At 43.1% G+C, this 18,084-nt stretch overlaps 1 protein-coding gene across 1 annotated transcript in view; it reads right to left on the minus strand.

The window, feature by feature from the left end:
* SAMTOR (S-adenosylmethionine sensor upstream of mTORC1) overlaps positions 1 to 18,084 on the minus strand; it is a 61,975-nt gene that overhangs the window by 12,466 nt on the left and 31,425 nt on the right. The window contains exons 2-3 of the mRNA XM_075342504.1: positions 8,312 to 8,453; positions 6,636 to 6,788 (exon numbers count right to left, since the gene is read on the minus strand). Coding sequence (XP_075198619.1) covers positions 6,636 to 6,788; positions 8,312 to 8,453 — 295 coding nt within the window. The remainder of the gene's footprint in view (positions 1 to 6,635; positions 6,789 to 8,311; positions 8,454 to 18,084) is intronic.

An 18,084-nucleotide genomic window follows, 5' to 3' on the forward strand; every position in this document is an offset into this window, starting at 1 on the left:
CATATTACGACCCCATCCTGCTCATATTACGACCCCATCCTGCTCATATTACGACCCCATCCTGCTCATATTACGACCCCATCCTGCTCATATTACGACCCCATCCTGCTCATATTACGACCCCATCCTGCTCATATTACGACCCCATCCTGCTCATATTACGACCCCATCCTGCTCATATTACGACCCCATCCTGCTCATATTACACCCCCATCCTGCTCATATTACACCCCCATCCTGCTCATATTACACCCCCATCCTGCTCATATTACACCCCCATCCTGCTCATATTACACCCCCATCCTGCTCATATTACACCCCCATCCTGATCATATTACACCCCCATCCTGATCATATTATACCCCCATCCTGATCATATTATACCCCCATCCTGGTGTATGGCCACATCCTGTGGCACATAAAAAAAAGAAAAAAAAAAAAAAAGTTCATACTCACCTCAGCTCACCTCACTCCCTGCAGCATCGCTCGTCCTCCGGTCTGTGTCAGCGGCAGCGCCGCTGAGTGGTGCCGTCCCCGTTCTCCTGCAGCATCACTTGTCCTCCCGTCTGTCAGCGGCAGCGCCGCTGAGAGGAGCCGTCCCCGTTACTCTGCTGCATCGCGATCATCTCCTGTGTCTGTGCCGGCTGCATGTGGACACGTGCGCACAGCGATGACGTCATCGCTGTGCGTGCCGCTAGTCTCCACCCAGCCGACGGCACAGGAGATGATCGCGATACAGCAAGGTAACGGGGATGGCTCCACTCAGCGGCGCTGCCACTGACACAGACGGGAGAACGAGCGAGGCTGCAGGGGAACGGTGAGTACTGTACACTGATTCACTGCTCCCCGCGCTGATGATGATGCGCGGGGGGCAGTGAATACAGCCGCACATGATCACTCCAGGCCGTAGTTGCCAAGGGTGATCATGCGGGCCGGCTGTTTATCCCCCGCCCATCATCCCACCCACCTGTCATGGCCTGCTTCAGCGCTGAGGGATGATGGGTGGTGGATGGGCGTGCATATTAAATGAGCGGGTCCACGTGGTCACGGCAGGCTGCTACAGCCTGCTCGTGTCCCCGATGACCCGCAGTACCGCAGCACCCTCATTCCCCGCAGCCACATTCAGACCATAAGACGCACCCCCCACTTTCCCCCAACATTTGGGGGGGAAAAAAAGTGCGTCTTATGGTCCGAAAAATACGGTACATGTCTCACACTGGTAATGCCCTTATTAAAAATAAAACTTTGGAGGCATAAACTAATGCAGATCAGTGTCCAGCTGGAACAGCTCATTTACATATAAGAAAAATGTTAATGTCTCTGGAATATGACGTTTGATTGCAGCTATCAAGATATCATTTTATTCAGTTTCTATGATCTACAGTATGTGCCCATATAGTTTAACACGGAATCCTACTGACAAATTCCCTTTAAAAATGCAACGAAAAAACACAACAGGTGCAGAAATGTTACAGAAAATCTGTAACTTCAAAAAGTCCCAAAAGTTCAACTTGGGAGCGTAGTCTCAAAGTTAAGACTGACATCACACGTTGGGGAAAATGTATCAAAACTAGTGCAAAGGGAACTGAAAGTAGTTGTCCCAAGGACAACCAACAAAACTCAGTCTCATTTGTCAGACGCTCTTTAGAAAATCAGCCTTTCAACAAGCTAAAAGACTGTCAAGATTAGTTATGCATCTAGCTTAGTATTGGCAATGACAAATTTAATCTCTGCTGTGGTCAGGGTTTTTTCAATATGTAGTATAATTAAGCGACTTGTGAACTTTGGTAGAGGCTTGTGCTACCTCTTTCAATCTAATGCTACCACTATTTTGTTAAAGCTTGACAAGAACAGATGTAGTATTGATTTTTAGGGGCTGAATATTCATAAGAAACTTGAAACGAATGGACAGTTTAGGAGTTAATCCTGCCAGACCGAGGTCTATAGACAGAAGATATGTCAGCTGCAGACACCACTGGGATGGATACAATATCTTACTGTACAGTAAGTTAGTTAAAAATTCATTCACATTTCTTATACTTCATATGTTGCTTCCATGGCGTTTTGTCAATGTTCATGGTACACCAACGTATGTTGCAAAACTGCACCAAAATGGTACACGTTAACATTGTTGAATAAAGGCTGCAGAGGAGTGCGATCTGTGGCATAAGATGCAGCAGAAAAAAAACTGAATGAGATTTGGTAAATCATCTACAATGCTGCTACTGCAATATGCAGATGTTCTGCAGTGGATTCTTACGGCTGCATTCACACATCCATGTGAAAAGTCTGTATGCTGTACGCAGACCCATAGGGGGGGAAGAAAAAAAAAAAACACAAGCCAAAAAACTATGGCTCTATTAAATTGACATGATATGTGAATGCAGTCTTACATGAGAACAAACCTAGAACATTTTTCATGTGACCAAACAAATTTTCTTTAGTAAGCATTAAAGATGCGCGGAGCTATTGAAGTTTGGGTTCAGCCATACTTTAGATAAAGTTCTCTTCTGGACCCCGACTGGACCTGAACCCAATAAAGTCAATGAATGGGCAGTTTGGCTGTCCGTCCACATACAGCCAGCCATAAACAGGACACTTCCAGGGGAGGGGAGAGCAGGGGTTTTTCCCCTCTACATGCTTCATCTAATGCTGATTTTACCCCCAGTGAGAAACAAACATTGAATGCGTCTCGCACCGGGCTGAGCATCCAGTGTACCTGAGCATAGCCATGCTTACATGAGTGGTCAGCATACGTAAAGCACCCAAACTCGAACACAGATTTCTTTTGTGAGGCTGGGGCCACACTGGGATTACTGCGATCCCCTCGCATGACACTCGGCTCACGCTGGCAGTACAGCAGAGCCAAGTGTCATGCGAGTGTCCCTGCGACTGAGGTCCGACCGTGCGAGCGGACCTCAGCTGTGGGGGGGGCAGGCCAGCACTGAGGAGGGGTGGACCAGTGCTAAGGAGGGGAGGGCTTTATCTCCCCCTCTCCTCTGTAGCCGGCTATAGCCATTCTCACCCAGCACTCGCGGTACACCAGTGTACTGCGAGTGCAGTGCGATTTTTCTCTCATCCCATAGACTTAAATGGGTGCAAGAGAAACAAGGAACGCATTACAGTCGCAGCATGCTGAGATTGTTTTCTCGGTCCGATTAGGACTGAGAAAATAATCGCTCATGTGTGCTGACACAGGCTAATATTGGTCCGAGTGGAATGCAATGTTTTATCACACTCCACTCGCACCGATTTTCATGCCGTATGTCTTAGGCCTAACGTTCGTGCTCGGTACCAACACCGAACTTTACATTTTTGGTTCGCTCATCTTTAGTAAGAATTTATTCTTGCAGATTAGTATGATGTGTCCAGACATATGAGATGATGTGCAGCAATACTCAGAAAACATTTCTTTTACATTCAGCTTACTGAACTAATGCCATTGAAAACACCATAGATCAATATGGGAGAAAATAACATTCCTGGGTATGTGCACACAGCCGCCTATGACATCTCTAAAGCCATGTTCACACACACTGCCTCTTTTACTGCATTTTTGAGGTCTCAAAGATGCACCTAAATGCAGGCATTTCCTTCTCCTAGGAAAGTCTATGAGATTTTTATTTTGCTGTCTCTACAGTGCATCTTGGCTGCGTTTTTGAAGATGCAGCATGTCAATTCTTTTTGCGTTTTTGCGCCCTTCCAGTCAATAGAATTGACTTAAAACGCATTGGGCAAAACGCGGTAAAAACGCATATTTTTTTATGCGTTTTGCCGTGGGTGCGTTTTCTGGTGCCAAAAACACTATCTTTGTGGTTAAGAAAAGATGCAGAGTGTGAACGTAGCCTTAAGGAGGCTTTGCAGCCAGTTTTTCTTTTTTAAATTGCATACAAAATATAGTGGAGGCTGCTTGAAGAATGGTCATGTCACTTGTTTTAGCCATTTCAAGCAGTAAAAGAAGTTACAAAAGACAAAACATGCGCTGTAAGCCATTTTGACATTGCTGTGCACAAGCTGAAGTGTCACTGCAGCATTTTTTTTTATTTCACCACTGTAGAGGTGCTTTAAAAGGGAACTTGTCAGGTGCAATATGCACCCAGAACCACGAGCAGTTATGGATGCATATTGCTAATCCCTGCCTAACCGTCCCTGTATACACTAGCATAAATAAGGGGATCTTTAGAAATACTTTTTCTAAAGATCTTTTACCTTATGCTAATGAGCGCAGGGACTAGTCCCCTGGGTGTTAGTTTCCCTTGCTAGTCGCCCACATTAGCATATTAGTATGCCCCTGTGGGTGTGCCAACATGCTAATGAATACATCGAGTCACAGGATGATCTCACTCACCTCTCCGCCGCAATGGCGTCTGACGGGAGATTTCGGCTCAGTGTGCACGACCCTGGAGTTTGGGTCATGCGCACTACTTCGGTTTGAAGCCAGGATGCGTACACCAGTCTTCATAGTGCGCATGACCCGAACTCCGGGGTCATGAGCACTGAGTATTTCTAAAGATCTCTTTATCTATGCTAGTGTAAACAGGGACCGTCAGACAGGGATTACCAAAATGCACACAGAACTGGTTGTGGTTCTTGGTGCATATTGGACCCGACAGGTTCCCTTTAATTTCACTTAGTCTCCTATAGCAGCAGATTGACCGATTTCAGTAAACTTTTTTCACTTGCTCTCAAAGAAATAGAAAATTTCAACCATTCATCAAAACTGACTGTGCATGAGGCAATTCCTTTATACCCGGAAATTGTTAGAGATGTTGCCCATGTGGTTACGGCTTTGCCTCCAACCCACGTTACTGTAGAGAGGTTGTTCTCTAGCCTTACAATTATTAGGTCACATTTGAGGTTATCTATGAAGGAGGATCTGATGGAGGCAATTCTATTTCCTAGAACAAATTCATAGACTGCACAAATGTTATTTACTATGTTTTTGTTAAACTGTTTTTTTGCCACTTACATAGTATTATATATAACGCTATGTAATACACTATGTAATAAACTATGTAAGTGGCAAAAAAACAGTTTTCAACAAAAACATACTAAATAATAACATTTAGTATATTGCTTATATTTAAGTGAAAAATTTATTGCAGTACAATGTGAACATCAGACATTTAATACATTTTATGAAAATATATTTATTGGAATACAACTTTAGAATGCAAAAAACTAATAAATTGTATAATATATTATACATACACAAGATATACATGTAATCTACTGTATATTACATATTGTATAACATTTACAATTACAGTTTTTTGTGTTCTAAAGTTGTATTCCAATAAACATATTTTATGTTCTAAATATCTTGATTATTGCATCATAAAAATGATTAAATGTCTGACGTTCACATTACACTACAATACATTTTTTACTTAACTATAAGCAATATATATGGGAGTCGGAGTCGTGGAGTCGGTGCAAGGGAAAGTGAGGAGTCGAAGGTTTGGCCTACCGACTCCACAACCCTGATGTGTACATACAGATACAAGATCAATAAATTGGTACAATACTGCATGGATGGGAATTTGATCTGGAAATCCACAAGGTTTCTTTGTTTTGAGAAGAATACGGTATACAGTAATGACAAATTATCCCAAAATCTCCCACCACATTTTTTCAAGCCAACAGATACAAAAGCTGAGCAAGGTAAATAATTGTGAAGTAAACCAATTAGCCACTAAAGCACATGCTATATGTAAGCAAACAAAAGCATATGGTAATTCATCATATCCAGTCATTTATCCACTGGACGAAGCAATTAGTCAAGCCAAAATAAGTTTTGTAATTTATGAAGTGCTAGCTAGCGTGCTGTACTGAAGCATGAATAGCTCTGTTCTTCTGTTTGTAGTCCGCCTACAGCAATATTCACCTACCTGGCAGCACCAGGCTGAGAGCAGCTGTCCCTCTGCAACAGTGTACATGACGGATCAGCTCTCACAATATACAAATGAGGCAGGCTTCTGCCATGAATGGGAAAAATACAGGAACACAAGCCATCTACTCTCCCACGAACAGAAAAGCACAATTATATAGTATCTGGTCAGAAAAGCGAACAGCTATCTGCCTCCATAATGCATACTGCAGTGCGTTGTAAAATGACTGGTCTCCTATAAAACCCAGATGCAGGTTGGACTTCATAGGAATAACATAGTAAATACAGAGGCTGTTTTAATACCCACTATGCCATGTTGCAGGCCCTTTAAATGCCACATGTTTAAACAGCAACATTTAAGAAGTTAAACTGACACTATCGGAGATTGCTGCGATAGCATCAGTAACTGTTGGGTGCTGCCTGTGCAACACAGCAGGGACCTGCCCTGTATGGAGCAAGCGCCTCCGCTCCCTAGCCCGCGCTGCGTGGAGCAAGCGCCTCCGCTCCCTAGCCCGCGCTGCGTGGAGCAAGCGCCTCCGCTCCCTAGCCCGCGCTGCGTGGAGCAAGCGCCTCCGCTCCCTAGCCCGCGCTGTGTGGAGCAAGCGCCTCTGCTCCCTAGCCCATTAAGCCATTCATCTGACTGATAACAGTGAAATGCACTCTTTGCTGTACTGCCCTAAAAATTTCACATGCATATCAGTTTGCCTACATTAGAAATACTCTCTACACACAAAAATATACATACTTTTGATTTTCTGTGGAGATATCTGAAACATCAGGGGCAGATATAAGAGAACTATGAGAGCTAGGAGGCTGAGGATTACTTAAGGCGGCTCTCCTTGCATCTTTTTCAATTGCTTTTCTTTTGCCTCCATTGTAGAAATATTCTTGGCAGACACTGGAAAAGATAATCATTAAAAATTGCAATCAATTCGTAAGTATGCAAAATATCAAGTTTTAGAAAATGAAAACAAAAAAAACCCCCCAACAAATAAATAACAAATAATAGGCCAGCACACCTGTACCTGATAAACATTCAGCAAGTTGTGGAACTTTTTTATCTCAAATGTAATAATTGGTGTAAGATTTGTAGATATTTAGAAAACAAACCAGCATAGCTATACACGAAAACGTTCCAAAAGCAGCGATCAGCCGATCGCTCTCAAAAGCCGGCGGCCGGGAGATCAGCCGATCGCTCTCAAAAGCCGGCGGCCGGGAGATCAGCCGATCGCTCTCAAAAGCCGGCGGCCGGGAGATCAGCCGATCGCTCTCAAAAGCCGGCAGCCGGCTATTGTGAACGATCACTCGTTTTACAACGGAATCCGCTTTCTTGAATGAATTTCAATTCTTGTCACCCGTTGTCCAACGCATCAGTCACAAGCATCAAGCAACGCATGTGACTGATGCAAAACAGAAATGTGAACCTAGCCTTACAGATAACACAACCTCCCTTTCAGCTGTAAATAGAAGTCTTCTCTGCACCGGTCCATGTAGTGGCCAAGAGGCCATGTATACAGTATGGCAGTAGAGTCCCTTTGCAGTCTGTATGTTTAATTTGCAATCTATTTTGACCTGGTGGGAGAGTCTCCCGATTCACAACAAAAGATGGATTCCTGCACTTCATCCATTCTTTTAGCACACAGAGAAGCAGCAGAGACACAGAGGAAATTCTACTGCAATACTGAGCTGTCTAGATGTGAACCCAGCTCTGGGGTGAGGTAAACGACTTGTTAGAAAGCTCAAACGCCACTGACTCCCTGAAATTGTTTATTATCACTGCTTCTTTCTTCTCCTCTGCCCTTTCCTCTACACTGCCACATGACAAAAGCGAGCCAGCAGTTAATCTTGTCCGAGCATGACATTGAGCATTTTCTCCAGAGTGAATGGAGAGATCAGGAGGTAGGGGACAGGTGACTGATAAATGGAGAAGCAAGCAGATATATCCGATAAGCTAGATTACTACAGGGAGGAAAAAAAAAAAAAAAAAAAAAAAGACAAAGCAACAAAAAAAACCTTGTGTTCATTTTTTTCAAAATGTTCTTGAAAGTACAGATCCATTTTAAAGTGACTCACTGTATTCTCCGCTATTGTTATTACTCTGAGGGGAGGACAATGCCGCACACGTTTGGGGTATACTATGACTATTTCAATTTTATGAATTTTGTGGGGAGGGTTTTATTACATGGAATTATGTATAAAGTGTGAGGAAAATGATTGGTGGCACAGTTCATCCTTTTTGTTAAGATAAAATGAATAACTAATCAGCCTTTGAGATGCAGGACAAGTCCAGAGCCAGCTCCTAGTGTTACATCATGGTTGTGTTATACAGAAAAGGCGTAATTCTGACTAGGCACGAAGTAAACATACACATTTTACATACACACATTTAAAATATTAATATAAAAGTGATTTGATAGTTACCCGAGGCACCACTCAATTCGGCCTTCGCCTTCACACTTCTTCGACCAGTGATTACCTGCTAAGTTTTTCATTGCAACAGCATATTCACCAAGTCTTCCTTCATCTTTGCAGTGTTCTTTCCATATTTTATCAAAATCGCCGGCTGCAACAATAAACAGTATTAGAAATCCGATTTGAATAGGAAGCCTATATAGCCAGTACAGTGCTTAGTGAAAGTATTTGGCCCCCTTGAATTTTGCAACCTTTTCCCACATTTCAGGCTTGAAACATAAATGATAAAAATGTTAATGTTATGGTGAAGAATCAACAAGTGGGACACAATTGTGAAGTTGAACGAAATTTATTTATTCTTTTTTACAAAAGTTTAAAATAAGCAACTGAAAATTGGGGCGTGCAATATTATTCGTCCCCTTTACTTTCAGTGCAGCAAACTCACTCCAGAAGTTCATTGAGGATCTCTGAATGATCCAATGTTGTCCTAAATAACTGATGATGATAAATATAATCCACCAGTGTGTAATCTAGTCTCCATATAAATGCACCTGCTCTGTGATAGTCTCAGTGTTCTCCTGCGCTCTTACCGCTGGTTGCTCCCTGCGTTATTGTGCCACTATCTATGGCAAATAACGCAGTTAGCTGCAGAAAAGAAGTGACATGCTCATTCTTTTTCTTAAGAAAATCTACAGAAAGAATTTTCTTAAGAAAAACACGCAGTGTGTGCACAGCTAATTATTTTTGCCATAGGTTTGGCTGGGGAATGTCTGCAGAAAGGTTACAAGAATTTCTCAAGAAATTCCTGCAGCAAAAACGCACCAAAAACGCAGGTAAAAAACGCAGTGTGTGAACACAGCCTAAAGCACAGAGAGCATCATGAAGACCAAGGCACACAACAGGCAGGTCCGTGATACTGTTGTGAAGAAGTTTAAAGCCGGATTTGGTTACAAAAAGATTTCCAAAACTTTAAACATCCCAAGAAGCACTGTGCAAGCAATCATATTGAAATGGAAGGAGAATCATAGCACTGCAAATCCACCAAGACCGGGCCGTCCATCCAAACTTTCATCTCAAACAGGGAGAAGACTGATCAGAGATGCCGCCAAGAGGCCCATGATCACTCTGGATGAACTGCAGAGATCTACAGCTGAGGTTGGAGAGTCTGTCCATAGGACAACAATCAGTCGTACAGTGCACAAATCTGGCCTTTATGGAAGAGTGGCAAGAAGAAAGCAATTTCTCAAAGATATCCATGAAAAGTGCTGTTTAAAGTTTGCCACAAGCCACCTGGGAGACACACCAAACATGTGGAAGAAGGTGCTCTGGTCAGATGAAACCAAAAATCGAACTATTTGGGCACAATGCCAAACGATATGTTTGGCGTAAAAGCAACACAGCTCATCACCCTGAACCCGCCATCCCCACTGTCAAACATGGTGGTGGCAGCATCATGGTTTGGGCCTGCTTTTCTTCAGCAGGGACAGGGCAGATGGTTAAAATTGATGGGAAGATGGATGGAGCCAAATGCAAGACCATTCTTGAAGAAAACCTATTGGAATCTGCAAAAGACCTGAGACTGGGACGGAGATTTGTCTTCCAACAAAACAATGATCCCAAACATAAAGCAAAATCTACAATGGAATGGTTCACAAATAAATGTATCCAGGTGTTAGAATGGCCAAGTCAAAGTCCAGACCTGAATCCAATCGAGAATCTGTGGAAAGAGCTGAAAACTGCTGTTCACAAACGCTCTTCATTCAACATCACTCAGCTCGAGCTGTTTGCAAAGGAAGAATGGGCAGGAAATTCAGTCTCTCGATGTGCAAAACTGATAGACACATATCCCAAGCGACTTGCAGCTGTAATCACAGCAAAAGGTGGCGCTACAAAGTATTAACTTAACGGGGCCGAATAATATTGCACGCCCCACTTTTCAGTTTATTATTTTTTATAAAAGTTTAAAATAAGCAATACATTTCGTTCAACTTCACAATTGTGTCCCACTTGTTGATTCTTCACCATAACATTACCATTTTTATCTTTACGTTTGAAGCCTGAAATGTGGGAAAAGGTTGAAAAATTTAAGGGGGCCGAATACTTTCGCAAAGCACTGTAGATCTCTGTAAAAAGAAAATCTAAATGCCTGTAAATTTGTAATGACAAAAATTAGAGCCATTCTGCTGCATGTAAAACCTTCCAGAGGTCTTGTGCTCCCATCACTGGAGTGTCAGAACACAGCATGCTGGATTTTGTTAAAACTCTTAGGCTATGTGCCCACGGGGACAGTGTCCTGCAGATATATCCGCAGGACATTCCGCAGGAGCTCCCAGAAAACAGCACCACAACTTTTGTCTGTTTCCATGTTGCGGAATGTCCTGCGGATATGGTGCGGGCTTTCTGTATTGAGGATACAGTACCATGGCTTTGGCACTGCATCCTCAATGCAGAACAAGTGCTGCAGTGATCGGGGGAGTTCATACTTACCTCCATTATGCAGCACCTCGCTTTCCGGCAGCCGGGTCACTCTCTGAGTCTGCAGGAGAAGGTGGGCGGGCCTGAACTAGCTCCGGCTGTCACATGACCGGAGCTCGTGCAGGCTCCGCCCACCTCTTCCTTCCTGTACCTGGATTCACACCGCGTTCCTGTACACCGGACGGAGAAAGTGACTCTGGTGAGGCAGGTAAGTATATGGGACCCTGCGGAGAAATCCGCAACAATAATTGACATGCTGCAGATTTTTCCGCACGATTTCCGCTGCGGAAAAATCCGCAGCGTGGGCACAGCATTTCCCAAATGCCATAGAAATGGCTGGGGATGTGCTGCAGATTTCTGGAAAATCCACGGCTTTTCCGAGAGAAATCCGCGCATTTTCCGCAGCGTGGGCACATAGCCTTAGTGTATGGATTTAACAGGATTATTGACAAGGCTTCATATATTTGTTAAAATTATGTTTAGCTCAGTTCTGGCGTCGTGTACTATGAGAATAAATGTAATAAGACTCAGGTGTGCTCCAGACAAAGCCTTCCCTCGCTGGCAGGTCATGATATTGCAGCAGAAGACCCTCATAAAATCTACTGTTTATTAACAGAATGCCAAATGTGTTGTAAATGATTAATTAATGAAGTCGCCGACGCATGGATGTTACTAATAAGGCTACTAAGCCACTAACCGCTTTTTTTGTTCACTTGTGAGCATCTAACAAAAAGATGGGAAAAAAAAAAAAAAAAAAAATAAAACAATTTACATAGTTCAGTTCCAACAAACAAAACCCAAAAAACTACAAAACACATATTAGGCCATGTACTGCTCATCTTCTATCCAAAAACTACATGTTCTTGGACAGGGTCAAAGACAGTTCATTGCCATTTTAGGGGGATATAGGAAACGTCTGAGCCTTGGGATCCCAACCTACCAACTGGTCACATTCTCAGAGTTTTGTAATTATTGTCCCCCAGCATAAACTGTCTTGTGACTACAGAACAGCTGCAGCCTTCACATTTTGTCCAAATAGGACTGTTAGAAAAACGATGCAGTGTGCGCACATACCCTAAGTGCATCTTTATTCCTGAAAATGCAGCTTGTGGCCCAAAAACGCATGATGTTTTGCAGCATTATTGTTAATGATTTTTTTTTTAAAAAAAAAAAAAAAAAAAAAATATAGATTGATAGAAAGAACAGACTAGATCAGGGGTCTCAAACTCGGCTGGGTGTATGGGCCGCATATAGAAAAAAAACTTGAGGGGGGGCCGCATTCTTTGTAGGACAAAGTGACATTTTTAATGATTCCATGTTTTTTTTTTCTATACACCTTTGGACCACTTTTTTGAACATTTTTTATTTGTTTATTATGACAAAACATGAACTAGTTAAGTTTAAATAAGTTTAAATATAAAAAGAGCATTTTTAATGGCAAAAATAAAAAAAAGCTTTATTTTGAATTTTTTTTTAACATTTTATCACCTTCTTGTAATATTGTTTTACAATTAGCAGCATCTTATAGTAATCTTAGCTAACATCTTGTCTCCATGTCACAGTAATATCCTCCATCCGTGTGCCCTGTAGTAAGGTTCTCATCCTTGTATTGTGCCCAGTAGTATTGTGCCCATCCCTGTAGTATCGTGCCCATCCTTGTAATGTTGGGCCCAATCTTTAGTAATATGAGAAAAAAAAAAAAAAAAATTCCTCACCTTTCCTCCATTCCCTGTGTGCCCACAATCAGTGTTTGCAGAGTTTTGAATGTAGCATGTTTCAGCTGTGTTCAAAACGCTGCGGTGCAGTACAAGCAAAGTGGATGGGACTTCTAGAAATCCCATGCCCACTGTGCTCGTGCGGCCTGCTGTGAAAACTTACCTGCGGTGCGGCTTGCAGAGGCCGCAGCATGTGAATTTATGCTGCAGAGCCACATGCCCTCCCTAGGGAGAATACTGCAAGGAGATCGCAGCGCTCCGAACCCTGATCGCGGGCACGGGCCACTGTGGTCTCCTGCGGAGGAGACATACGGCCCCGCACGTATCTTACATGCTTCTTGTGGCCTGTGACAATCGCAGTTCTATGTCCGGGGCCGGCAGGATTTCACTACAATTGAATCATTTGTGGTGCCGCGCTGAGGAGATGGCTGCTGCCTGCCAATCAGGAGCGAGGAGGTGACGTCTTACAGCGACATCACTTCCTTGCATCTGATTGGCAGGCAGGAGCCATAGGTATAACGCAGACATCTCCTCTGCGCGGCACCGCAAATGATACAAATGTAGTAAAGTCCTGCCGGCGCTGGCCCCGGGCATAGAGCTGCGATCGTCATGGCGTCTGCGGGCCGCAACAAGCAGCCTCGGGGGCCGAATGTTTGAGACCTTTGGACTAGATATAAATAAATAACTGAATAGCTTGATAGAGTGATGGCTAGCTTGGCCAGCTGATTTATTTATTTTTATATAAAAAAAAAAATAAATTTTAAAATGTGGGTCCCCCCCACATCATTTTTCATATCCAGCACAGGAACAGCACCAGCTGCAACCCTCAGCTGTACCTTGGATGGTTATGAAAAATAGAGGGGATTCCGCATATACAAGAATTAAAAAAAAAAAAAAACAAAAAAAAACCCACAAAACACAAACCACACACACACACACACACACACACACACACACACACACACACGGGGGGCCCCCCATTTTTCTAAAACCAGTCAAGGTATGGTAAGACAACTGGGGGGTGATATTATTATGGTGGGATGTGCCATGGTTATTTGGCCTTTTTCAGCCTAACAATAGCAGCTTACAGCTGCCCCCGAAGTGGCGCATCCATTGGATGTGCCAATTCTGGCGTTGCACATGGCTCTTCCCGTTGCCCTGGTGAGGTGTTTGTCGAGGTAATAAAAAAAAAAGAGTTAATGGCAGCCTGCAGCTACCACTACGCACTAGATTAGTAAGGGAAAGTAAATAATAAAAAAAAAAAAAAAAAAAAAAAGAAAGATGGGAGGCGGGCATTAGAGCTCAGTGGAGAGTTTGGGAACTCAAAAATGCTTGGACATCCAGAAAAGACAACAGCAGTGGATGATCCCATAATCCTTTCTATGGCAAAGAAAAAAAACTTCTTCACAACATCCACCCAAGTGAAGAACACTCTCCAGGAAGTGGGTGTTTCAGTATATAAATCTGCCATAAAGAGAAGACTTCATAAGAACAAATACAATGGGTTCACCACGAGATGCATACCATTAATCAGCCTTAAAAACAGAAAGGCCAGATTACACTTTACCCAAAAAGACACAAAAAAAAGTCAGCCTAGGTCCGGAAAAAATTCTTTTGACAAGGATCAATCTGTACCAAAATAAAAAGGAAGAAATATGGAGCAGGCTTGGAACGGCTCATGATCTTCAGTAAAACATGGTGGCAGATGTGTGATGACATGGGCATGCATGGCTTGCAATGGCACTGGGTCACTAGTGTTTATTGATGTGACTGAAGACAGAAGCAGGCGGATAAACTCAAGTTTACAGAGCAATATTTTCTGCTCACATTCAATCAAATGCAGCACGGTTGATCGGATGGCGCTTCACAGTACAGATGGACAGCAACTAGTGTTGAGCCGACCCGAACTGTAAAAGTCCGGATCCGCGCGGTTTCAGGGTCCGATCCGGGTCACACCTCGACCCGGGAATCCGGCTGCACGATCCGGGTTCGATCTCTATCTCTCTCTTCCCCGGATCCTCTCCACATTCCTGATCGGATCCGGACCTTTCACAACCCGTGACGGATCCGCCGGACCCGGATTATGAGCAATCCGCTCAGCTCTAACAGCGACTTAAAACATACAGCGAAAGCAACCCAGGAGCTTTCTAAGGCAAATAAGTGGAATATTCTGCAATGGCCGAGTCAATAACCAGATCTCAACCACATTGAACATGTATTTCACATGCTTACAAAGATAAAACGTAAGGCAGAAAGACCAACAAATAAGCAACAACTGAAGTCAGTTGCAATTAAAGCCTGGCAAAGCAACAAAAAGAAGGAAACAGCGTTTGGCGACCTTCATGGTTTCCAGACTTCAGGAAGTCATTGCCTGCAAAGAATTTTCTCTACTGAGTACTACAAATAAAAATGTTCATTTTTAATAAAGTAAATTTGTCCAATTAGGCTATGTGCGCACGTTGCGTAATTACATGCAGTTATGCTGCGCTTTGTAGCGCAGCGTAACTGCATGCGTCCTGAGCATAATTTATGAAGATTATGCAGGAGCCGTGCGCACGTGGCGTTTTAGAGCGCAGTTCTAAGAAGTGACATGTCACTTCTTCCGTGCGCTTTGCCTGCTCTGTCTATGGGAGAAGCTGCAGGCAGAGCGCATGGAATCGGCTTTTTTTTTTTTCACTACGGACATTTTCTGCAGCGATTTGAAGCGCACGTGTGCTCTTCAGATCGCTGCAAAAATTTCTGCAGTGACTGTACGCAACGTGCGCACATAGCCTTACTTTTGAACCCCTTAAACGAGGAGGCACTTGTGCAGCCCTATTTCAGGATACAAAACTTTCATTGTCTGCCTGCGTTGCTCTAAGTCCAAGCTAATTAAGTGAATTAATAGTCACCCAAAATACCGCCCAGCGCTCAGATTCTATGCCTGCTGTACAGCATTACTATAATAATAATAAATAAAATAATATTTATTTCTATAGCGCCAACATATTCTGCAGCGCTTTACAATTCAGAGGGGACATGTACAGACAACATGAGCCAATACAAATAACAAAATTCAGAAAACAAGAGGAGTGAGGGTCCTGCTCGTACGCTTACAGTCTATGTACCAGGATCACATCGCAATGATTGGTGGCTCTCCTGAGCTGATTGTAATAGTTGCACAGATATACGCTGTCAAGCTCAGCTGAAGAGATTCACCGATTATTGCGTGTAATCCTCAGGCTGGCAATACAGCAGGCAAAGGCTAGGTTCGCACACTGCGTCTTTTTGATGCTGCGTTTGTGCGTTTTTGGCCGCTAAAAACACACAAAAACGCACCTGCGTCGAAAAAACGCATAAAAAACGCATGCGTTTTTGCCGCGATTTGGTGTGTTTTTGATCTCTGCGTTTTGCTGCATTTTTCCAATTGCATGGGGGGAAAACGCAGGAAAGAACTGACATGTCCATTTTTTTTTTAACTCAAAAACACAGGTAAAAAAAAAAAAAAAAACAGATGTGTGCGGACAGCAAAAATGAAAACTCAGACTTTGCTGGGGAAGCAAAGTCCTGCAGTTTTGAGGCCAAAAACGCCGCGAAAAACGCACTGTGCGCACATAGCCAAACAGAGTGCAGTGCGATTACAGGAGAGGAGATGGACTATCCATTCACTTAGCCATGTGCATGCTCACCACAATCATTGGCGGCACTCCTGATCTGAGAGCGATAGTGTGTATGTCTAGGCAGCTGCCACTCTCCGCTCAGGAGAGCCACCGAGGATTGGGATGCAATCCTGATTCTGTAATACAGTACGGCAAGCGTAGAGTGTGAGTGTAGGGTTCATAATGGTGGGTGGGATTCCAGGTGGGAAAGTGTGTGAATATGCATTTACTTAATTAGTCGGCACCTACTCAATGCAATCATCAGTGACGGCACTCCTGATCTGAGAGTGACCGCGTGTATTTCTATGTAGCGGTCACTGTCAGCTCAGGAGAGATGAGGATTGGGGGGGTGGGGGGGGGGGGCAATCCTCGGGCACTAATACAGCAGGCAAATATAAAAGACACAACCTGAAAATGAGTGTTCGCACATTTTTTCAAAGGCAAAAAGAACATAAGCCCCTGTCTTATTTTCAGGGAAACATTGCATGTGCTGACCTAAATGGTGACCCAACATTGACCGCTACCTGTTAATTACTATGTAAACATCACTCCATATCTGCTCTTCATCAGATAACCTGCTTCCATTATGAGCTCATAGTGTGTATGTGGGGGAAATGCAGGCAGTGATCCAATGCCCCCAACCTTTGATCTGTGTAACTCATAAACACACTTATGGCAGGCAGCTTCCTTTAGCTTTTTACATTGACAGAAAACTGCAATGAATGGTGGGAGCAAGGTTACACACAGCAGTGGACTAAATGGCATGAGACACAGTCATGTAGGGATACATTTCCTGCTGAAAAACATTTGATTTTATTCAAATGGTAAAATACACAGCCAAGCAAGTGACAAACCACTGTAACCAGGTTTTCATGCTGCTCTCAGATTATAGCAAAACTCTGCTAACAGATTCCATTCAACCCATTCAAGAGAGGGGGCGTATATTTACGCAATCGGCTATGTCCCAGCCTTGGATACAGGCTCACATGCTGAGCCCACATCTTTTCCCACACTTGATGGCTCATTGAACCTTGATGGAATTATTTCTCGCTGAGCCATATACGGATCAGATTAATTGATTTTATATTTTGATAAAAATCGGGCATTTCTGAATGCAGCAATACTAAATGTGTAATTTTTAATTTATTTATTTTTACTTATTTTCAAAACAGGGCGATTGAGGGGTGATTTGAACTATTTTTTTCATATGTCGCTACTATGGCAACCATCGGCTCCCCATGATCGAGTCACAGGGCGGGCGATAGCGGGGAACGGCGCGATCTCCAACCTCCACCACAGTCATTTAAAAATTGCGATGTCACATTTTGACAGCGTGATCTAATGGGCCAGCAGGCGTGGGTGGATCGCGGATACACCTGCACATGTTCGCTAAACATGTCTGCTGTTCAAATCAGCAGACATATGCAGGTGCAGGATCACCGTCGGCTCACCACACATCCATGGCCATAAAGAGGTTAAATAAAATAAAAAACTATACATGTTTAGTATCTGCATACTCATACTGACCTGTGAAATCATATTGACAGATCAAGTAAATAAAAAAACCTGAAAAACCATTGTGGAACTGCACTTTATGCAATTTCACCATACATGGAATTCACCGATCCTTTTTGCAGTACACTATGTAATAAAATGAATGGTGTCACTGAAAAATACAATTTGTACCGCAAAAAACAAGCCCTCATATATTGACAGGGAAAAAAAAAACAAAAAAAAAAAAACGCATAATCCTGTAAAAAAAAAAAAAAAAAAAAAAAAGCCAAATTCCGGACGCTACAACTGCACAAAGAAAAAAAAATGCATTACGAAATGTCATGTGTACACCACAATAGTACTGTATCAGTAAAAACATCACCTTGCCATGTAAGCAAGCCCTTACATAGTTCCACTGGTGTAAAAATAAACACATACACACCTTTTATAAAAAAAGAAA

Source organism: Anomaloglossus baeobatrachus, chromosome 4, assembly GCF_048569485.1.
Source record: "Anomaloglossus baeobatrachus isolate aAnoBae1 chromosome 4, aAnoBae1.hap1, whole genome shotgun sequence".
In the NCBI taxonomy this organism is placed as follows: Eukaryota; Metazoa; Chordata; class Amphibia; order Anura; family Aromobatidae; genus Anomaloglossus; species Anomaloglossus baeobatrachus.